Source organism: Protomyctophum bolini, assembly GCF_963924005.1.
Source record: "Protomyctophum bolini genome assembly, chromosome: 15".
NCBI classification, from domain to species: Eukaryota; Metazoa; Chordata; class Actinopteri; order Myctophiformes; family Myctophidae; genus Protomyctophum; species Protomyctophum bolini.
The window spans coordinates 14,672,600-14,697,154 of NC_137876.1; the positions used below are offsets into that span (position 1 = coordinate 14,672,600).

At 43.8% G+C, this 24,555-nt stretch overlaps 2 protein-coding genes across 5 annotated transcripts in view; one reads left to right on the forward strand and one right to left on the reverse strand.

Moving 5' to 3' along the window:
• Window positions 1–2,107: 2,107 nt before the first annotated feature.
• On the forward strand, window positions 2,108–4,182 carry LOC308329043 (uncharacterized protein; the record flags this gene model as incomplete). The annotated part of the gene is made up of 2 exons (XM_080783208.1): window positions 2,108–3,040; window positions 3,112–4,182. The coding sequence occupies exons 1-2, from the start codon at window positions 2,876–2,878 to the stop codon at window positions 4,180–4,182; spliced, it is 1,236 nt and encodes a 411-aa protein (XP_080639334.1). The 5' UTR covers window positions 2,108–2,875.
• LOC308329041 (palmitoyltransferase ZDHHC14-like) overlaps window positions 3,971–24,555 on the reverse strand; it is an 84,345-nt gene continuing 63,760 nt past the window's right edge. For all 4 annotated transcript variants that reach the window (XM_080783202.1, XM_080783203.1, XM_080783204.1 and 1 more), the window contains exons 5-10: window positions 19,637–19,774; window positions 17,883–17,931; window positions 15,287–15,389; window positions 14,654–14,763; window positions 7,389–7,494; window positions 3,971–4,670 (exon numbers count right to left, since the gene is read on the reverse strand). In XM_080783202.1, the coding sequence (XP_080639328.1) occupies window positions 4,197–4,670; window positions 7,389–7,494; window positions 14,654–14,763; window positions 15,287–15,389; window positions 17,883–17,931; window positions 19,637–19,774 (980 nt within the window). In that variant the 3' untranslated portion in view covers window positions 3,971–4,196. The remainder of the gene's footprint in view (window positions 4,671–7,388; window positions 7,495–14,653; window positions 14,764–15,286; window positions 15,390–17,882; window positions 17,932–19,636; window positions 19,775–24,555) is intronic.

Sequence of the window (24,555 nt, forward strand, 5' to 3'; positions counted from 1 at the left end):
CATCGTTTTTTTTCATTTTGTCATTTTTGTCAAATCATCAAAAATGATGAAAAACGGCGTGCTATAGTATGCCGTACCATATGGGCTATAGCCCATGGTCCAAAATGATGAGAAACGAGGATAACTTTTTTTTTCAAAATTTCAAAAAACTTGGGCTATAACCCATCGTTTTTTTTCATTTTGTCATTTTTGTCAAATCATCAAAAATGATGAAAAACGGCGTGCTATAGTATGCCGTACCATATGGGCTATAGCCCATTGTCCAAAATGATGAGAAACGAGGATAACTTTTTTTTTCAAAATTTCAAAAAACATGGGCTATAACCCATCGTTTTATAACAACCCTAAATGTCAATAACAGCCCTAAATAACAACTCCTTTCGTGGCTGTTTAAATTCGAGGGTCGCCGGTCCTCTCGAACGGAACAGTTTAACGTCATGCCCAGGACGAAAAGATATAGAGAACACCAACATGAAAAATAACAGTATATAGCGTTGTCTATATAGCTTTGTCTATATAGCGCGCCGCTCAATGACCTGAGACCATGGACCAATGAACCATGTAAATACAACACATTGAGCAGGGCACTGCAGGGAGTTGAACCCCGACAGACAGACAGACAGACAGACATGATCTGCAGGGTCTCAGCTGCGTTCGCTTCCCGCGTTTGCGCGTCTTATACTTGTGTATGTTTGTGTGACATGTGGATTTCATTAATATGGAAAAAGGAAATACAGCGTGACTGTCAAAAAGGACAAGGTCATATACATCCATGGTTTTTATAAATCATTGTGTTAAAAGTTGTTTTGTTTGTGTGGTTTCATGTAGTTTTTTCATGGTGGGGTAAATAAAGAACCCTTGTGAACATCAGTTGGAGCGTTGTCTATTCTGCATCAGATGAAGATTGTTCAGGAGCAGTTTATTTATCATTTATTTGTGGTGGTACTTACATTTGTAGGTCGCGGTTCCCATGCGGACAGAGAGCAGGGCTGCACAACGCAATCGAGTCTAGATCCCCCTTTTTTAAACTAGCTCCTTGCCACTCGCCCTACACACTTCCACTTGGTTCATAGATATATAAATAACAGAGATGGCACTGGATGGGAGGGGATTCAGGGGAATCCTGGTGCCGTCTATTATTTATACATCTATACTCAAACCGAGTGGAAGTGTGTAGGGCGAGTGCGAGGAGCTAGTTTAAAAAAGGGCCCTTAATTCAGACTCGCTCTTGAGGGCTTTATAAGCCACTTCCACTCAAGGCTGCTTGGTTTCGGACGACACTTAATATGGCGCAGCCTCGTGTGAACGTGCATATCGAGGGAAAGTGTGTAGGGCGAGTAGGCGGTTTCAGAAAGGGGGAAGGGGTTAATATTCTGCATTACTATGTGGGTGTATTCAGTGTGTGCAAGACCCACATGTCATTCGTTGACAAAACAGATTAAAGTAGGTGCTGTAGGTCTACATCATTCTCACCAACACAGGGGCCTCTCGAAGTTGTGTCCTCAGTCCCTTCCTCTACACACTATACACAGATGACTGTATGAGCCCCTCACTCAATAACATCACATACTTTAAATACTCTGCCATTCTCGGACTGCTCCATGACAATAACTCAATTACGGACTAACTCAATTACGGACTATCAGAACACCATTTCTCATTTTACACAGTGGTGCACAGACAACCATCTAGAGAGTTGAATGTGGACAAAACAAAATAACTGGTCATTGAAACAACCCACACTGGATTTAACCCACTAATTGTAAAACATTATTATTATTATTGTGGTTTCCCTAACGGAGACCACAGATCCTTCCTCGTAGAGGAACGAGAGGATTTTTGCCATAATCCTCGTAGATTACGGCGATTCGTAGAGGATTACGGTGATTTGCGAGGATTAGGGCGATTCGTAGAGGATTATGGCGATTCGTAGAGGATTATTAAGGCGATTCGCGCCACACAATGAAATTGTTAATGACAATTATTTGAATGACAGTTAAAGTAAAATTACATAATCGTGACAGTCATACTCACGGCTGTACACCACGCTCCCCGTCCTAACCTGCAAAGAAAAAGGATTCAACTGTTTCCAATAAAAAGTTGATTTTATTAATATATCCACAGGAAACATAATAGTTTGGCAGAGAACCCCCCCCCCCCCCCAAATATGGCCATGTCATGAATGATAAAGCACAATACAGTCTCTTAGAAAAAACAAAGAGCGACGATATGTGTGACGTACTAACATCCAACCAAAATGTTACGCACTGTACCACTTGACCGCCAACGGCAACGTCCATATAAGGCAAATAAGACAGTCCGGTCCGCCGTGGTTGTGGGGCTAAAGCTTGATAAGAAAAATGATAAATTCATGACAAAACAAAGCTGATTTCTGGAAATGAATAAATGAAAACAAGGTCATGGATTTACTTTCAAAACATTTCTATTTGTTCTGTTGTAAAACTAAAACAAACAGTCAACCCTCGTAGACAGAGTCCACGGTGGGTCCAGAATGAATGGTCATTATGGCTTCCAGGCAGTGGGTTATGCTCTTCCCGTGAGCAGAGCGAGCAGCCTGGTTCCACTGTGAGCAGAGCGAGCAGCCTGGTTCCACTGTGAGCAGAGCGAGCAGCCTGGTTCCACTGGGAAGGAAGGTTTGGCAGGAGACACCTACATCTGTCTTGTTCCGTTCACTCCAACGTCTTTATAGCAGCTGATTCACAAACACAGCCTCGGTTTCTTTTCTTTCTTAAAAAAACCCCATATACCGTAGTTGGCCGGAGTCCCCCAGGGCTCTATAGTAGGCACCCTCCTTTCTTCCCCCTCGACACCAAACGTCTTCGCTGAAAATAGCAGCCTATGAGCTCATAACGCGATGACGTGTTGTGAGCTTGTAAGTCGGTTATTTCCGCAGAATATCACCCCTCCCCCAAGAATCGGGCCAGGGTTTGTGTGGTTAAAACTGTCAGGTCCTGTGATGTGTTTGGCAGAGAAAAGTGTAACTCTGTTGAGAGTGACAATGTCCCACCCAGGAGGACAGGCAACGTCCCACCCAAGAGGACAGGCAATGTCCCACCCAAGAGGACACAATGTCCCCTCCCAAGAGGACAGGCAACGTCCCACCCAAGAGGACAGGCAACGTCCCACCCAAGAGGACAGGCAATGTCCCACCCAAGAGGACAGGCAATGTCCCACCCAAGAGGACACAATGTCCCCTCCCAAGAGGACACAATGTCCCCTCCCAAGAGGATAGGCAATGTCCACTCCAAAGAGGACAGGCAATGTCCACTCCAAAGAGGACAGGCAATGTCCACTCCAAAGAGGACAGGCAATGTCCCCACCCAAGGGGACAGGCAATGTCCCCACCCAAGGGGACAGGCAATGTCCCACCCAAGAGGACAGGCAATGTCCCCACCCAAGGGGACAGGCAATGTCCCACCCAAGAGGACAGGCAATGTCCCCACCCCAGAGGACAGGCAATGTCCCACCCAAGGGGAGAGGCAACGTACCACCCAAGAGGACAGGCAACGTACCACCCAAGAGGACAGGCAACGTCCCACCCAAGAGTACAGGCAATGTCCCCTCCCAAGAGGACACAATGTCCCCTCCCAAGAGGACACAATGTCCCCTCCCAAGAGGACAGGCAATGTCCCCTCCAAAGAGGACACAATGTCCCCTCGAAAGAGGACAGGCAACGTCCCCTCCCAAGAGGACACAATGTCCCCTCCCAAGAGGACACAATGTCCCCTCCCAAGAGGACACAATGTCCCCTCCCAAGAGGACAGGCAATGTCCCCTCCAAAGAGGACACAATGTGCCCTCCAAAGAGGACAGGCAACGTCCCCTCCCAAGAGGACACAATGTCCCCTCCCAAGAGGACACAATGTCCCCTCCAAAGAGGACACAATGTGCCCTCCAAAGAGGACAGGCAACGTCCCCTCCCAAGAGGACACAATGTCCCCTCCCAAGAGGACAGGCAATGTCCCCTCCCAAGAGGACAGGCAACGTCCCACTGAAGAGGACAGGCAACGTCCCACTGAAGAGGACAGGCAACGTCCCACTGAAGAGGACAGGCAACGTCCCACCCTGGGTCGCAGGCAATGTAATGTCCCACCCAAGAGGATGGGCAGGACTAGAGGGAGTGCAGGAGCTTTTTTGGCTGAAGGACGGATGTGTTCACTGAGGGGTCAGACGGGGTCAGACGGAGCTGAGTTTGACCAGTCCTCTCACAGAGTCTTCGTGTAGCGAGTCCTGACTGGCGGGGTTGTAGATGGCTGCCTGCGTGGCAGCGTGGCTGTGTCCCATGGGGCTGCCGCAGGGCAGCATGCCCGGAGGCGACGGCGCCTCCTCCGGCGTGAGGAAGTGATGCGGGACCCCTGGGGGAGGCTCCTGGAGGGGGAGAGAGTGGACACCGTGAATGGCGCCGGGCGGAATGTGGGCGGCTTCGTGGCAGATGCTCAGGTTGGGGGTGGAGGTGGGCGGCGTGGGCTGGCCCAGGGGCAGCTGGGCGCCGCAGGGTCCGCCCAGGACCAGGGAGGCGCGGCCGGAGGCATCGGCGTCGGGGGGCGTCGTCGTCAGGATGACCGGCTCGCTGTTCTGCTGCTGGAGGAGCGGGGTGGCGGCCGCCTGCAACACGGATTTGGTGCTCTGAATGCACTGGTCTTGATCACACTGAGGGGAGAGAGAGAGAGAGAGAGAGCAAAACAAGAGAAGGAGGATAAAGGGGAGAAAGGGGAGATGAGATATAGGAAAAGGGAACAAAATGGAAAAGAATGAAGCCAAAAAAGGTAGAGCACAGAAAGGAATGAAACCAAACAGGATGTTTTTCAAAAAGGGATCAAGAAAACAGGAGAGAAAGATGAGAGAAGTGATAGAAGCAGGAAAGGAAAAAACACAAGAAAATAGATGTTAATGCAGAGAAACAGTCCCCCCCCATTTTAAAAACAATAGACAAGAGTTGCACATTGCGTCACCGTCCCTCAGCCTAAATTGATTGGCGTTGCTGTGTAGAATAAAAGGACAGTAACTGGGTTAGGAGACATCAATACCATGCATCAGCAAACAGTGAGATTAGACTAATGCTGTTTGCCTTTAGCACAATGAATATCATGCATTAATAATGTGCTGCAGGATGAAAGCAGGTTACTGGAGCTGGAGCTCTGGCATAAATGATGACAACATTGGCCCCCACGCAAATGCTTTGACCCCCCCCCCCCCCCAACCAAAACGTGGTCCTGAATCCCCAAGTGAGACACGATTCTAACTGATGCCACACAACATGTCAGTTTGATTTGATCAAAGTTTCTATTTGAGAACATTACAACGTTTTGCTTGTTCATTGTATGTAATTAAAGTTAAATATTAATTTCACACATTTTCTTTTCTCTCTTTTTCATTTTGAGTAATTATTTATTAAAATGTACCTGTACAGCACTTTGTTAACCTTGCGTTGTGAAATGTGCTTTATATATAAAAAATATCTTAAAGTTCCTTAAATTGCCACCTGGGGAGCCCCCTTAAATCACGTGGGGACCCCGCCTAGGGCCCCGACCCACAGGGTGTCATCTCCCCTCAGTGTAAACACAGGTTGGACTCCCACCGATTGTAAAATCAGTTTATTCCTGCTCCTATCAGCCGCTACTACATCGGGTCCTTTTGGTTTATTAGGGTTTTATGAGCTTGGGCCTTTCTCCAGGTCGTTTCAAAAGACAATTTGACCCGGGTTTATTGCACTTCAACGCTGCGGAAACCTTGTCCGGTCCACCACCTTTACACAGATATCATGTCAGCAATATTTCTGCCATTATGAGTATGTACATAGTGGGCTCATCTTTGTTAATGCAGAGCTATGGGAATAAGGAGCTGTGAACATTGGTTTCAAGCTTTTAAACCAAAAAAAGCAGATGTACAAGCTTTACATTTTCTTTTAGATTTGCGCATTACGTGCCGCAAATAGTTGCCGCAAATACAGGTAGTGCCGCAAATAGTTGCAATGGCATCTACTGTACATGTACACATGTGGTTGTACGGTAAGTATACTGTATATGCTAGAGTTTGTGCATTTGCACTGCCCTCACAATTCAATTTGATTATGATTCACCAGGTAACAATTCCATTCTGTGATGCATTGCAATGCATCACACATTTCTATATTACTGCACAACATGGCAAATATTTCATTAGTACAACAAACAGTCAGATAAATTGAACAGCATTTCATTTAGAATTACATTATATGCAATATTATATACAGTATTATAATTCAATTTAGGCTTTGGTTATTATGTCACATTTCTGCATTATGTGTGTGCGCGTGTGCGCGCGCACACACACACACACACACACACACCCTCTGCTGCTGACCTAATTCATGAATAGTGTGAGTGTTGTGTTTAACATTGACAACAGTGGCTCGTTTATCCGACATCCTGAGCAGTATAATTTGCTCCAATCCAGTGGAATTAGAATCACTAAAATGGATTAACGTTCTCTTCATTTGGATCAAGGCAGTGTGTGTGTGTGTGTGTGTGTGTGTGTGTGTGTGTGTGTGTGTGTGTGTGTGTGTGTGTGTGTGTGTACGACGTGTGTGTGCGTGTGAGCCAGCAGTGGATGAAAGTGGAGTGTGATTAACTGAGTGACTGAGTTGATGTGAGGTACTGTCGGTGCTTCTTCCTGAAGCTACATGGAGGAACAAGTTGAGCGTAAAGTAGACAGCAGAAAGGACAGAAAACCACACTGACTGAAAGAACACATGAACCAGAACTCGTCCAGCTGGGAGACATGGACCCTTAACCAACCGCTAATCATACACATTTACACCCAAAATTAAAGCCATGCACAGACACCTATTACATGGCTTTATTAAGAGGCAGAAACGATTAGACTTGATTAGACAAGGCTGGATTAGAAGAGGCTGGATTAGGTGAAACTCTGTTACGTGAGGCTGGGGTAGATGAGGTTGGGTTAGGTCATGCGGAGTTATCAAGTCTTAGGAAGAGTTATTCGTGCTCGAAGCGTCACAGAGTTTTTTGGGTGAGATAAAGCATCTGTCGCATATGGATATAAATGAATCCACAGAACAGCAATTATAACTGCGGTGTCAAGTGGCACTGTGACACCTCAACTACAGGGTAGCGCTCTGTGGTTTCATCTATGCTGTTCGGTGCTCAGCACCTGCCCAAACTGGAGTTGGGGATTTGCATGTCGGTTCTCTCTTTTCGTGAACTGAATCAGGGAACAAAATATCTGGGCTCTCATATTGGTGCAACAGATGAATTAAGATGTTTCCAAAATAGACACCAATAGATGGACATGTCATGCATTTCCTGTCTTCTCTTTACAAAGAGTATAGTGGTCAGAATGGACGATGCGTGACGTCACTGGTCTTACCATGTGACTCTGTTGGGACTGGGTGGCGCCGTACATTGTGATGCCGTTGGTGGGCGGCGTCAGCTGCGGCACGTCTGATTGGATGAAGCCCCGTCTGTCGATTAGACTAGGTAGAGAAAGAGAGAGAGAGATTTTAATACAAGACGATGGAGTACATGATGCATGTAGAGGATAGTGTTGATTTCGTTAAAATGGCGAAAAATGTTCGTCGACTAACGTTTTTCACTGACGAAAACGAAATAACCGAAATAAAACCAAGCTACGATGACTAAAACTAAGACGAAATCTATTGACAATTTTGCCACAAATAAAAACTAGACTAAATCTTCGGGAGAGACAAGTGGAAAAGTGATCCAGTAGAACTAAAATTTAAGTAATTTCATGCTTGGTTGCATGTTGGAAATAGCAGATCTACAAGCTCAACAAACACGTTGTGTGTTGTGAGCTTGAAAATTGGCTATTCTCAGCATGCAACCAAGTTTAAAATCAGTTAAAACACCATCAAGGCCTGCCAACATTAATTTTAGTCGACTAAATCAACAGTAGCTTTAGTCGATTCAATCTTATGATATGTAGCTAACTTACTCGACTAAAACTAGACTAACACTAAAACATTTCAGATTACTAAAATATGACAAACTAAATGACAAAAACTAAAATCTAAATTTGCTGTCAAAATCCACACTAATAGAGGAGTACATGGCTGTGAGGGTGCAGGCCAGAGGCCACAGCCACACTAATAGAGGAGTACATGGCTGTGAGGGTGCAGGCCAGAGGCCACAGCCACACTAATAGAGGAGTACATGGCTGTGAGGGTACAGGCCAGAGGCCACACTAATAGAGGAGTACATGGCTGTGAGGGTACAGGCCAGAGGCCACACTAATAGAGGAGTACATGGCTGTGAGGGTACAGGCCAGAGGCCACACTAATAGAGGAGTACATGGCTGTGAGGGTGCAGGCCAGAGGCCACACTAATAGAGGAGTACATGGCTGTGAGGGTGCAGGCCAGAGGCCACACTAATAGAGGAGTACATGGCTGTGAGGGTACAGGCCAGAGGCCACACTAATAGAGGAGTACATGGCTGTGAGGGTACAGGCCAGAGGCCACACTAATAGAGGAGTACATGGCTGTGAGGGTACAGGCCAGAGGCCACACTAATAGAGGAGTACATGGCTGTGAGGGTGCAGGCCAGAGGCCACAGCCACACTAATAGAGGAGTACATGGCTGTGAGGGTGCAGGCCAGAGGCCACAGCCACAAAAAATCACACTTGTGTGAAGTAGGGGCGTATCACTCCTTTAAACAAACATTGTACTCTTAACAAACATTAAAAGTCCATAGACTTGGCTGCCACTCTGTTTGTTTAAAGTGCTCTAAACATATATACAAAATAGATGTTGCTGCCAGACGGCGTAATTTCCGAAAGCCAGACGTTGGAGGGGCTACAAAAACTAGGGTGGCAAATAATAATCTAAAATCTAAAATAGCCGATCTACAGAGTCGATCTACAACCATAACTGCATTTTAGGTTCAACAAAGTGAGTGCTAGGGGACCCCCTGCCATCCCCTGGAACCCCAGATCAGAGAGGATTTATGAATCAAACAGTCACAGTCTTTGTCTGGCTGGTAAAAGAGTTTAACCCATTCTGGGCAGGAACCCCTTTTAGTGTTTTACCACTTCAGGCCCATTTTGGTGTTCTGTACAGTATGTACAGTATTATTATACATTTTTTTATAAAACTTTGGTCAGGATTTATTAGATTGTTAGAATCGGAGTCAGGCCCTCAATGAGAGCCTGTATGAGTCCACCGTAAGGCAGGGTGACCATAACGGGGTCATCCCTATGTTCCCCAGGTTAGGTTTCTGGTTTAAGGACTTCAGTGTTTTGTAACTATACAATTGTAAAAAAAAGTACAGAACAAAGAATGTTTGAGTCAGAGCAATTATATTTTAGTTTATTTTATGCCAGTGTTCATTTTTAGTTGGCTAAGACTAGATAGTTTAAGTAGCCTAGGCAGGCCTAAAGTTCAATGGATTGTTCAAAGACTGAGCTTAAATCAGAATTTGCTACTAAAAGTAACACTAAGACCAAGTTGCTAAAATACTTTTAGTCTTACTAGAATTACTAAAATTACTAGGTTAGGTTTCTGGTTTAGGTTTATTCTAAGTGGGGAACAAAGAATCTTTTTTGTATGGTGGGGAACATAGAACCTGGGGAACATAGGTACTCTAACCCAATAAACCCATGCTGCTGAAAGTAACACATGACCTAGTGTGGGTGGTAGGGCACTGGCAATTGTGTCTGATAGACAATCATCACCTAGATAAAGTCTGATTTGACACACACACACAGTCACACACACACACACACACACACACACACACACACACACACACACACACACACACACACACACACACACACACACACACACACACACACACACACACACACACACACACACACACACACACACACACACACACACACGGCAGGTGTGAGACAGTGTGTCACAATCAAGTGGAGGTAAGATTCCACTGATAGTGTGTGTGTTTACATGAACGATAGTACCCTGATTAATGGAGAATAGCTAATCAGGTTACTGATAATACTTGGATTTAACCACCTTTTCAAACCTGGCTAACCCAATTTTAAAATAGATTCAGAATAAAACTTTATTGTCACATTATGACATTACAAGACAAGTAACATGGGGTGAAACAGGTCGTTTTGAGGATGCAATCTGATTCGTTAAAACAGCTTTCTAGCCGTGCTTAAACCACATTGTTTCAACGCCTAATCAAAACAAACAATTCAGCCGTGCTTTTCTCTCAGAGCGCACCAGACTCGGTGGCTAGGCTAGCTAGTTTCTTGGGACATTTGTGGTCCTAGTGGCTACATCTGTCATTGAAAAATATTATTTTCACCCAGTTTTAAGGGTAAATGTAATTGCAATATTACACACGAGGGTGTTCTTTAACGTCATTAATGCAACGCCTGCGGTGCCGCATGAACTCGCCCGCAGAGCGAGTTCCCAAAGGTATCGCAGATATAATATTGCTTAATTGTGCGGGCCCAACAATGCAGTTAACAGAATAAATGCATACAAAAGTGGCCAATGTGCATACAGGGTGAGTCATGCAGAGTCATGACTGTATGTAAAGGAGAGTCCATTTAACACAGATTCAGGCATAAGCTAACAACGCGTCGCAGCTGTCCATCGGATATTTTCAGTGAAAGCTTTGCCCACAAACCGAAAAAACGCACGCATGCACACACGCACGCACGCGCTCGCGCCATTAGTTTTTCCTCTAGGCAGAGACCACAGGACTCACGGCTGGTTATAGCACACCAAAGTCTGACGTAATTTACACATCCTACCTGGTCCGCGTCCCCAGGGGCGGTTTTTACCGCTACGCAAACTACGCAGCTGCGTAGAGCCCCGACGGCTAGAGGCCCCGAGAGTTCTCCCTGAAAAATGTTTAATATCGCAGCCCCGCCAGCCCGTTCCGTCTCCTGTCGACAAAGATTTTTTGGGTATTAATACCAATTGAAATTACAACAAATAGGCTTCCTCTACCAATAAGGTGTTCAGTGAGTGTGTCATGCATTTGCATATGTTCTCTGGTTGCATTTTCTGCTGCATCAGTTTGTTGTTCATTTGCGTTTGTACTAGTTTAGTTGAATGAGTGAGTCAGAGTGCAACTAAGAGCAACACCAATCATGAAACGAGTTTACCCCAGTGGATCTCATTAAGACAAGAAAAAGAAAAAAGCTGAAATGCTCCGGGCTTCTTTACCCAAGCTAACAAGTTATTTCAAGCCAGCAGAAGAACCCAACCCAATTTTTAGAGGAGAGAGAGCAAGAGGAAGTGTTGCACCAGGAGGCTAATGTAGACACTAACAATAACAATGAGGTTGGTTCTGAGGCTGCAACTACTAGTCGATTGACTACAAGTGAGTTTGCTGCTACTAGGGCTGCTAGCATCACTGCATCAGTGATGATGATGATGATGAAGACGATGCTGATGATGATGATGATGCATTAGATGTTTGACACAGGGGTGAAAAATGGGTTACAAAATCGTGGGATAAAAAATATAAAAAATAAAATAAAATAAAAGTATTTGAAATGAAATAAAACATTAACTTTTCAAGATTTCAATTCAGAAATAGCTAAAAATAATTCAGAATTTCAATTTTATTTTATTTATTTTTATTTTTAATTTACAGATTTTTCTGGACCCCGGGAGGGGCTAGCGCCCGCCCGGACCCCCCCCGGCGTGGCAATGAGGGGGCCCCTAAAAAAAGGTTTGCTTACAGCCCCCTGTTTTCTAAATCCGGCCCTGCGCGTCCCCCCCCCCCCCCATTCTGAATTCCCATAGATATCTTTTTTTATATCACGTCAAATAAGAACTGTGTTCCAAAAATAAACAAATGATCCCGGCGGTTTGACTCATATGGATGTGATTCAAGAATCAACTGACGGCGATAATTGTTACTGCGGCCAAATGTGTTACATTACATTTTCGCTAGAAGCAGACTGAATCAAATATGAGTGACTGACTATCGTAAACGATACAGAGCCACCTCCCCGACAATATGGCCAAAACACTTTGTTTGTTTGTGGACCACAATGCTTATACAGTACGTCAGGACTTCTGTGCTCTATTCAAAGATAGCCTAGTGAAAAGGGTACATTGTATTGGTGTACTGTAGTAGTATAGCCTTCATACACCACTGTGTTTATTCAAATTATATTCAACAAATGGGCTATGGAATTGAACATCACAAGGTTCTTTAATTAAACCTCATTATGTCCAAAACTGTTATGTTTTAGGATTCAAATTCAAAAACAGCAAATAACTGTTAATATGTTACTGTCATAATGATGTTTTTTTTCATCAATAAAAAGAAGATACATGTAGTAGAAAATGTAGTATACTTGCATATTGGTGAGTGCTCCTAACTTTCTGAGTCGTGAGCACCAGTGCTACCAAGGGAAGAACTGTTAATTTGGAGCCCTGGGCAACATTTCACAGATGGATAATGAGAATGGTTCCACAGGAGAAGGAACTGCGAGGCTGACTGCACCAAGACCACAATGGAATGGCTACATTTCTTTTTTTTAACGTGCATATACTGTAGTGAGCAGAACTGTGAAATCTAACACATCCAACAGGACTTTGATCTGAGATTCAGCTGAAATGGGCTGGAGAACGCTTTCAACTGTGACAATAATGGAACGCCTAACCATTACTTTTCAGAAAAAGAAACAAAAAACAAAAACAAACTAAAGAACCTGTTATGCCGTTGCTGTCGGGCAGAAACCTCTTATCTCCATATTTTAACTTTTTGTGTTTTTTTGCGTAAAACACCCTATTTTACACACAAAAGTATCAAAAAGTAGCAGATCCACAAGCTCGAAATGTTGGTGCAAAGCAAACATGTCTTGAGCTTGTTGATCACATTTTTTATACTTTTGAATTTGAATCCTGAAAAGTAACATGCAGTTTTGGACATATGATGATATGATATGATATGTCAGTACTTTGTCAGTTCACACTGAATGTTGTCTTGCAAGCCAGCAGCCATGTATGCAGAACACATATACACACATTTGACATAGCACAAAGAACAAAACAACAATTACATACATGAAGACATGAAGACAAGAGCAATGTCCACCGCCTAGATAACCCCTGGCTACAACTCCTGATTAAGCCTCAAAGTCGACTGGTGGACAAAATGACCTCTTTAAGACCTAACCACACCAAAGGGTCACCATGCAACTCCTTGGGTCCAAACGGTTACAAGGAGTTAACGCTAAAACCGTCTCGACCCTTTGGTGTGGTTAGGGCTTTATTCTGACCTTATTGTATGCTGGGACACCATATCTCATTCCTGAAGGTAGCAACCTATACTCTCCATACAACAATGACTAGTGTTTGAGGTGATATTCCTTGCTAACCTTAGGATGCTGTTATCATACGTGGATGTATAAAGTTTCTGAAGTCTTTGAACAAATGTTCAGTTGTTGCAGCAGTTGTGACTTTAGGGCTGCAGACAAACATCCATACCAGGTGGTACTACAGTACTGAAGGAGCAAAGCCTGTGTGCGGACCACTTCTTCACTGTATGTATCTACCTTTGTCCAGCACCAACCAAGAACTGGATGTGCGCACGCCACCTGCTTTTTTAAACTACAGTACTGAAGAACACTCATAATAACAGAAGACATATGAGGTTTCTACCGATATTGATAGATCCTTAACCAATTGCAGTTTCTATGTCACACATAGCAAAGAAATAGCAGATCTACAAGCGGGAAAAACAAAAGATGAATATATGGAGATAAAACGTTTCTGTATAGAAAGATGAGGGGGGCCACGGGCGGGTTGATTTCAACATAGCTCCTTCGCACATCAAAAGAACTCTTAGATAACGAGTCAATTTCAGTCCTCTGTTAATCAGGAAATTACAACGGCAGAGAAAAGCTGTCCTGTTGCCATTTCTGGAAGGGCAAGGATTAGATCCAACTGGAGGAACTATCTCATATTCTCATTACTGCCTCGTACATCATAATTGAGAAGGCTTGGATGGCTGAAGAATGTTGGCCGCTGTGGTGGAAATGATAGTTTTAACAACTTTAGTCCTTATTTTATACTCCGTTGTATGATGGCGTTGAGTGAAAATGTATATATTTATAATACAGTATATTGTCGCCGTCATTGCAGGAACCTTGCATGCCACTTTTCAGACGACAGAGACAGACTATTTTCAACCACCCGGAAGCCAAACACTACAAATAAATGACATTGTTTGTTAGAATAATTGTGGGAAAAAAGGGACATTTACAAAAAAAAGGGATATTTACAAAAAAGTAGGGGTATTTACTCGGGACCAGTCCAATTGTTTGTGGAAGCAACTATTCTAACCTGTATTGTGTCATTGTAACATTTATACTCATACAGAGTACAGACCTTACTTACTTACGAAGAATGAACATTTTCTCTCGCTCGCACACACGCACACACATTTGAATCATTTATTTATCTCCACATAAGAGATACAATACAAGGACACAAATATTTACAAGGTGCTGTACAGAGTGCAATCAGCAAATCCCGGACAAATACCCACACACCCTTCAGGGGTACAAGTAACAGCGTCTTCGCCATATTTGGCGAACACACGCACGCACACACACGAACATGCACACACACACACACACACACACACACACACACACACACAAACATACCTGGGTGGCAGTGGCCCACACAGAGCTGCACAGCAGTTGGTGATTATATTCCCATAGCTGTAAGGGTTAAAGTTGTCCTTCCCTCTTTTAGAAGACCAGGACCCTTTAATCTGAGAGAGAGAGAGAGTATATGTAATCCGTTAGTGTAAATGTCTCTGACCCATACGTTATCACATTGGTTCTCAAAGTGGGTCCTTGGTGGTTTAATATAGCATCACAATCACCACTTTATATATTGGAGAGGAGAGGAGAGGAGAGGAGCTCCATTTCTTGCAGATATAGTGAAGGTTTGTTGGTATAATGTACTTTGTGTTCAGTCTCCGTGTGAAGTGAAGTTACACCCCCTGAAAACTAATGAAGTCTAGCACTCCTCTGCTCACTGACCTTCACCAGCACCACATAGGGTGTGAGTGTGTGCGTGCGTGCATGTGCGTGAGCTTGTAGATGTAGCACATGTATTAAATTCAAATTTAATTTGGATTACACCAAACCACTTCAGCAAATCGTCTAAGCTTCATGGCTGTAATCCCCTAGTAGAATGTGTAGTAGTGTAGGTGTAGGTGTGTGTGTGTCTGTGTGTGTATTAGATGTGTAGTAGTGTAGGTGTGTTGGTGCGTGCGTGCGTGTACTCACGTCTTCATTGGTGGTCTGGTTGGAGCTGATCAGGTAGGTATGGAAGCCTGAGAGACCCACGATGGACCACACTGAGAAGAAACACACCACCACTTCCAGCACGGTGCACACACAACGTCAAGGAACGTTCACAATGCAAGACAAATCATGTACAGTAACTAAAGCTAAAAACATGTACTTTGATGTGAGGTTAGGTGCGTCTTCTCTTGAATCTAGGGGGACGCATTCTAGCGTGCACGCACGTGCACTGTTCATATTAATGTGAGTATTGTTTTAGTAATGTGTATGTTTATGTGTCAGTGTCACAACCTTGTGCATCGCGGTCGTTGCTTGCGTTCGTCTCCGACGTTCTGTGCGTGGTTCAATCGTGTGTTGCATTGGCTGCGCTGAGAAGTTTCAGCCACGTTTGGTGTGAAGTTATATCGAGTGATGTGCGAACATTGCAAACGTGTCAAATAACTGCAGTATGCGCGTTGCTCTGCACTGCAGGCTGCTTTGTTGCCACTGTGCCAGGGATATTTGCCTTCCCATTGGCTAGAGGCACCATTGCCGTTGCTTGTAGTCCCATTAGCTAGAAGCAGCCAATCACGAGTAGGTGGCGAACTAGTGGTGAACTTGTCGTCTACATTTCATGGGTAGATGTGTCAGGTTTTCACCTGACAAAAAGAACATCAGCTGCAAATGTTTCCGATGCCCCTTCGGTTTCGATACCGGGACGAGTAGTATTGATGCTTTCATCTCGATACCTAGCCCTACACATGCACAGAGCCTTTCGGCAGGTGTCCGTAGACTTCCGTAGATGTCTGTAGAACTGTTCTTCCTTCCATTGGAACGGAGGATTTAGAGTTCTGCACTCTTTGACAACAGTGACTGTTATACGTAGACCGAGGGAAAAAAAGAAAGCAGTCGGCCTGAACTTTTTTGGGAGATCGAAATTGGACATCAGCTGCTTCTGCTATCAGAAGCACGCTCCAAAACAGCAGACCAACTGTTATCTCACTCTGCCACGGAGTGAGATGAGAGAGAGAGAGAGACACTGCCTGAAAGAAATAGAAACCACCTCATGCGCTCCACTTGATTAGTGACGCAAAGCAAATTCATTCATTCACTAAACTCATGAGGTTAAAACGTCTTTATACTGATTATTATTACTGACATGAAACAAACGGCTTTTCAAGATCAAAGTTTTATTTCTATTGATGTTGCTATTATCAGATTCCTAGTTCAGTTGGGTTGGGGTTCGCCTCATTGTGCGTGCACCACACGCACACGCACACGCACGCACACACACACACACACACACACACACACACACACACACAACACAGAAACCATTGATGGAGGGAAGAGATAAGAGATAAAGATCGGAAATCAATGGACAGGGAGTGAGACGGAGAGGAGAGGAAAGGTTGCGTCGCGTGCTACGTGAGCCTGTTGGAGCAGCTGGACAGAATACGTGTAAGAGAGCTACAGATGGAACAGCTTGATAGTCTAGACTCAGCAACAGGCAGAACTCCCCATATTTAGCACAAACATGGGAAAATTCTCATTCTACCACCACCGTATTGCGGAATGCCCCGACATCCTCCGTTAATATGCGAATCAATGGTTTCTTTCTAAACTGGACCAAAGAAGCACATTATCAGGAGACCACACGTGGAGTTGGATATGAATTCCCATCGAAATGAGTGGTCATACACTGCCTCCCTCTTTCTGTTTTCCTTTTTCTCCTCCTGTAAATATAGCTAGCCTATTTGTATTTGTTGATACCGTACATTGGAAATGAGGACTTTTTGGGGGCTATGCTTTTCGCCTAAATGCTTTACTGTAATTTGTTTTAACGTGTTAACATTTTTGTAACTAATAACGCGTTCAATTATTCAATCAAACCTGAACAACAGGCAGAATACTATTCGTAAGCACTCTGGTCAATTAATGCATTCAGACCTGAGGCCGATTTGTCAAATGCCTCCTAAATGAGTTCACTTTTCAAGAGCTTTAGAAAATGACACAGATGCTTTCCCGGTTTTAATAGGTTACGTATAGGCCTATAGGCAAGTATAAATCAGGCTTCAGGCACTACTTTAGAAATCAGAATTTAATCACATTTTACTCCACCTTCAGATACAAATCTGTTTTCTGAAATCAGTTTCCACTGGATCAAACCAATCTGATTCTATTCTGGATATGCCAAAATTCTGATTTGGGCTAGAGCCTACATGTCTGCTCATACTGCATGTCATGCTTGAATAAACTCTTTTCTGTCTTTCGACAGAGAGCTGCACAAATGAAATATGAAACTGTGATGCCAGCTCAAAATGCACAAGACGAAAGCTCTGAATTTTATAGTGGATGTGAATGTCAGAGTATGTTATGGAGCCGAGCAGGATCCCAGGAAGTCTTTCACTGGATGCAAAATCAACAAACGTTCAAATTCAACACACGAAAAAAGGTTGTGCATACAAACTGTATATCAATGGTTCATTATGTACCCATAATATGGTCAATTATGGTCTTACTATCATTGTGGGGGGTTTGGTCTCCCATTGGATAGTAATAAAAAAGCACACATATTCATATACAGATGAAAGGATATCTGGCAGGACTATCTTTGAGTGCGCTGAGGAACCCGTTTTGATGAGACCCTGTGGACACACAGGGAGAAGTTCTATTAGATCAGTGTGGCACGCACGCACGCACGCACGCACGGACGGACACACACACACACACACACACACACACACACACACACACACACACACACACACACACACACACACACACACACACACACACACACACACACACACACACACACACACACACACACACACACACACACACACACACACACACACACACACACACACACACACACACACACACACACACACACACACAGTGTGTCACATCATTATTAAACAGTGTCTGTCCAAACCTGTGCCCAGACTACATACACGCCAACAGACATGCATGCACGCACACCAGTTTTATGTACTGTATCACTTTCTGAGGACGCTGTTCCATGTCACATGTCTCAATGGCCTCTGTCAGAAAGCTGAGACGAGTTGGGTGAAGTGGACTCAATTTAATTGCCATTCCAGTTTTCATCTTTAGAAAAAATGCAGTACGGTGTTGTGTGCAGCTTCAAAAATAATTGGACTGTGTATTGTTATATTGAATCCATCCGAATGGTTTGAACATTTTGAAAGACTCCGACCATCGGACTCTGCAGTATTAACACATTCTCCCCCAGAGTTAGTGTCGAAGTGTGCTTGACCAACACGCTGAACCCCTAATTGCTCCCGATGAGCAGGTTGGTGACTTGCATGGTCTCCGCCGTCTTCGGAGTATGAATGTATGTGTGGAAGGGTGCATGTAATGTACAATCTATGTAAAGCGCCTTGGATAAAGGGCTATATAATATAAATGCAGCATTTACTTCCACAATAAGACCTAAAGCCCTGACAGATGGAAGGCGTCAGGCAACATCAAACACAAGCCTTATTTACAACGGCTGTAGCCACGCTGGAGGCATCACATTGACACGGCAAAAGCTGTTGACGCGTGTTTCAAGGGACAGTTATATTTCCGAGTTTCAACATGGGGCACAGACCACTGCAACACTAGCCTGGTTCCCAGCCTTTTCTCATCTCCGAGGAGAGAAGCCCGCGCCAACCTATTCCCCCCAGAAACTGTCTTTTTCGACTAATCACAACACGAGTTTCATGCACGGGGAATGCAAGCACTGCTCTGTAAAGTCTCAAAGTAATTTCCTTTCGCGGTACTTCCGCCATATTCCAGTACTTCCCTTTAGAAACTCAACAGGCTAGGTCTTGTCCATTGTGCTAAAAAATACAATGTGTTTAATGAATCAACAAAGGCAACGACATACTGCACTTGTCTGACCGTCTGTTTTGAACTAAATAGAAGGTCTGCACAGTATTATGAAAAGTAATAAGTCTATCTGTGACCTTTGCATGTGTTGGCAGCGCTTTAAACAGTGCTGGTTGGAGGGAAAGGTGGATAAAACACCGCCGTAGCCTTTCATCAAATCACTGAAAACACAAGAACATCAGACCGTGGTGGAATCTTCTTCACACTCATTTGAGCTCATCTGTCTTTGCTGGTGAAACCTTCTTCCACCCACTGCCACACACAAACATGTCTCACAAACACGCACATGCACACACACGCACGCACAAGCACACGCACACACTGGACCAAGGAGCCCAGCGGGGGGAGAAAGCAAGCCACAACACTGCCGTTTATTTTTTTACTACGCCCACTTACAGCATGCTGGCTGCGTGCGTGCGTGCGTGCGTGCGTGCATGCGTGCTTGTTACTTACGTAAAATGATGTGCGTGATGACGAAGGCAAAGATGAAGATAGTGAGGAAGGAGAGCGACAGGATGAACATGTAGAAGAAACGATAGTTCCTCCTCCCCACGCAGTTACCGACCCATGGACAGTGGTGGTCGAACCTCTCTGTGGACAGACACACACATTTAACTCTTTGAGAGATTCAAGTCAAATCAATGTAGTTGTTAGACTTCTCTATGGGATAATTGCGTTTTTTAATGATTTATTGAAAATTCTCTGTTGTGACTGTCTGACAACGAAAGACCTTCAGAGAAAGCTTGACTTGTCTGCTTCCAGGAACAAAATTAACTGAGTTGATAAAATGTGTAGTGTTTCTAGGACAACAACAAAAGTTATGCCTGCAAACATGTGATGTGTCAAACTAGGGGGTTTTCATGATGCTGAATCCATTCCAAGCATTAGTTTAGCAAAATAAAACACTCATTGGGCTAAAAACGGCCAATGCCGTCATCACAAATTGATGAAGTCAGCACAAATTGATGAAGTCAGCACATTTGGGTGGGCATGGCCGTTTTAAGCCCAATGAGTGTTTATTTTGCAAAACTAATGCTTGGAATGGATTCAGCATCATGAAAACCCCCTAGTTTGACACATCACATGCTAGATAAAGCATGACATTCTGAATATTTTGCCTTCTATAGGTTGTTAATGGTATGGTCACATTTATGAAAATTGCTCAACATATGCAAGTTAGCATCCGGCAGTTTCTACATGCTGGGGACCCATACTAAACATTTCTAACATAAAACGTTGGTGTACTCAACATGTCCGGGATCACTTTTTGGCCACTAGGCTACTTCTTTTTTTTGTTATCAAATGTTTTTATTTTATTTAAGACAATAAATTACAATAAGATGTTAACACCATGAATGAATAAAGAAAACAAAACACATGTAAAAACACATAACAGCAAAAGCAAGGAACACAAAAACAAACAATCCCACCCACCCCTCCCCCCGGGACCAAAGATGCCACAAAAAGACAATGTCAGGACTCCTACCACTGTGCAATGGGAACATACAACAAATAAATAATAATGACTAAATCATGTCCCCAACCAAATCTGCAATACCAGACCAAATCTCAATGTTTTCCTCTTTTGCGCCGTGCAATCTTGCTGTTGACATCTCTAGATAAATGATATCTAGAAAGGTCAAAGCCCATTGGCGAAATGTCAATGTGTGAGGTGGTTTCCAGTGCGAAGCAACCATCTTCTTTGCGGCCGTTACGCCAGCAAAGAAGACACGAATACGGGTATTATTTAAAGGCAATTGGGATACATCGTTTAATAAGAATAGAGATGGGGAGGGTGTAATGTTAATTTGTAGAATAATCGAAAGTTTAGCAGCAACCAAATTCCAAAATGTAAGGACATCCGGACACTCCCACACCATATGAAAGAATGTACCTATGGTGTTCGGAGTGCAGAAAGTGCAGTTATGGTTATTTAAAATCCGCATAGCACACAATCTGCGGGGAGTTAAGTATGTCCTATGAACAAAATTTAGATGAATTTGCTGATGATCAGGATTCCTAGAAGATAGGGCAACATTAGACCACACTGTATCCCAGCTCCAATCTGGATCTAGATTTGGTATGTCATTCCTCCATACAGTATCGACAGCCAAGGTCTCATAACTAGATTCTAATAAATAATCATACAATATGGAAACAAAACCTCTTGATCTAACATCACAGATAAGTCTATGCAAAGGGTGCATTGCACTAGGCTACTTCTTCACATTGTTGAGATTAAATAAATACATTCTTTGCAGACTTTCGCCAGTAAGGAAATGCCCAAAACACGGGTGCCAGTTGCAAAGTACTTAACATCAGAAAGTATATATACTAGAGAAGGTTACAAAGCATTTACTGTGGGGTTATCTTTAACCACTTTAACCCTATGTTTGACCGCAGTCCCTCAGGGCTCTGTACTAGTGTATTTTCTGTTTATTGTGGGGAAAGAGACATCTGCAGAAAATGGCAGATGTCGACATCTGCTAATTTCCCCACAATATGTAAGGTGAGATTTAAGTGGCTAAATACACACCTTCATGCACGTGTGTGCGTGCGCACGTACACACACACACACACACACACACACACACACACACACACACACACACACACACACACACACACACACACACACACACACACACACACACACACACACACACACACACACACACACACACACACACACACACACACACACACACACACACACACTGAAGAAGAGTGATCTGTGATTACAATAGAATCCATTATCAGCCCACTTTGGATGTGAAATGACTGCATTACTGGGAGAAACGTGTCCCTGTGGATTATAATGTGATCTATGGTGGCCGTCCGTCTTCCTCGCCAACTGCGAGCCGCCCACTTGTACTAAAGTGCTCACTGGACAGAGCACTGCTGGCCTGGTCTCTGTATGGCCTCACACTGTTCAAGACATCTAATTTGGCCCACGGACCCCTATCTGTTTTGTGCGAGGGACCCCAGAAGAGTAGATGTATGTTAACTTATTGTGCTATATTAAAAACCCATTCAGCTGCATAGAGACTCCCCTGAACTGAACTAGAGGTTCTCCGATCCATCGGCCACCGATCCGTGATCGGACGATTTTCACTCCAAATGACGATCGTCAACGAAACAGGCTCCTGACCATACATTACCTAACAGTTGAACATGCATAATAATAAAAGCAATAGCAACCTTTTCACTGTCAAGTACGCACGCGCACACGTCGCGCGCACACACACACACACACACAGCCTGAGTGACAGTAAAATGGTACAAGAGGAGGTGTACCGAGGAGATTCATCCCCTGGGGACGACAAGTCTTTCTGGGAGAGGAAACATCTTGAGTTGTACTGTAGATGTAAAACGTGCATTTGTAAAACACTCCACAGCCACTTGAACGATGTCTCCTGGAAATGCTTATTAATACTACTGTATATACGCAACTGGCTATGACATATAATAAGTCTACAGTTGTTTAGCGTCAGCATTGTATTTAATTTACTATGTTGAATACTTTCATGTATGGACTCAAGCTGTGTGCGTGCGTGCCACAAATCAATTGCACATGTGACGTTTGTGTTTGTGTGTGTGTGTGTGTGTGTGTGTGTGTGTGTGTGTGTGTGTGTGGGCCCGCGTGTCATACAGAGTGTTCCTTTCTGACGCCCCCAGTCTAGTCCTCTCTCTCCCAGACACAAACGCAGTGATTGTACTGTACTAATAATTGTACACAGTGCATCACCATCAGGCCTGACTGTGACTGTACTGTACTGTATTGTACGTAACGTAGTGCAGGCCTGACTGTACTGTACTGTACTGTACTGTAGGCCTGACTGTACTGTACTGTACTGTACTGTAGGCCTGACTGTACTGTACTGTACTGTAGGCCTGACTGTACTGTACTGTACTGTACTGTAGGCCTGACTGTACTGTAGGCCTGACTGTACTGTACGTAACGTAGTGCAGGCCTGACTGTAGTGACTGTACTGTACTGTACTGTCTTGTAGGTCTGCTTTCAAAAATCCTGAAAATGTGGTGAAAATATTTGAATATATATTCTTTCAGAGCCAACGTTTTTAACTCAAATCTTTGGTTCGGGGGGGGGGGGGCTGGAGCAACATATTTTCAGATGGGGGTCGGCGGCTAAATACATACATTTTTTGGGGTCCTTGACATTAAATAGTTTGAGAAACACTGACAAAACATTTGCAGAATCGTCCTCAGGTCAAAATGGGTTAATGATTGATTCAACTAATTGTGTTCTGGTTCAACGTCAACAACAATAATAATTATTATAAACAAATAAATTCACAAGATTATTGTGCCAGCTTAAACAATTTCAACCTGTCGTCCCTCCCTATTATATACCTGATCTATATATTCAGGTATGCTATTTCCTGACACCGTTTTTCTTTTTGCAATAGTGGGAGCTGCAGACACAGACTATGTAATGCTTATGTGGAGGTCCTTGGCATGCTTTATAGTTTACTGGTTAGTTACTGGACAACCTTGTTACAGACACAACAAAGGACAAAATCAACACGCTTAAATATAATAATTATTATAGAAATATTTAATAATTTATACAATGCATGAATGTGATGCGTTGTAAATCTGCTATTTACGGCTGGCAACACCAGTGTAAAACCAAGTATAACTGAGGCATTATTCACAAGTCTCTGTATATTTCTGTTTGTCATTCTATCCCGTCCATCAATCTGTGTGTGTGTGTGCGTGCGAGCGTGCGTGCGTGCATGCATGTTTCCAGACTCACTCCCTGGTGAATTGGCAGTGAACTTCACAGCTACGGAGGACAGCTGTCTTTCGCACAAAGGCCATTATTTTGAGGGCTGTAGTCTGTACTCCACGCAGCAGAAGTTACCAAAATCTCCCGTAATATCATCAGACAATGTGCAAGTTTCATCTGTGACAGCAGGTCCATATCTAACTGGAAAACAATATCGTTCCCCTCTTGGATGGGATGCAGAGGCCGACAATGACATGGCAAAATAAAAATGTGATGCAAGTACGTGTGGTGGGTTGTCTGTTTTCATCAGGCCCACCTTGTAATCAACTGTCAGCGCGTTATGTCATAGATGGGCTATTCACAATATTAGTTGTATGATGAAGTATAGCTAGTATGGTAGGGATTAAGTAATTTAAGTACTTTAGCTCCACCTGCACCGGTACCACTGCTGTGCTGTGCTGTGATCAATGTGATTTTGTCTGTCTGTACATTCCCGAGAGACTTGCACAAAAAGGTACTTGACACCAGGTATGCCTTACACTTGTGTTCCAAAACAAACAGCTTCCGAACTGTTTGTAAAACAAAACCACAAAACATAATCTGGCGCACTGGACACGTG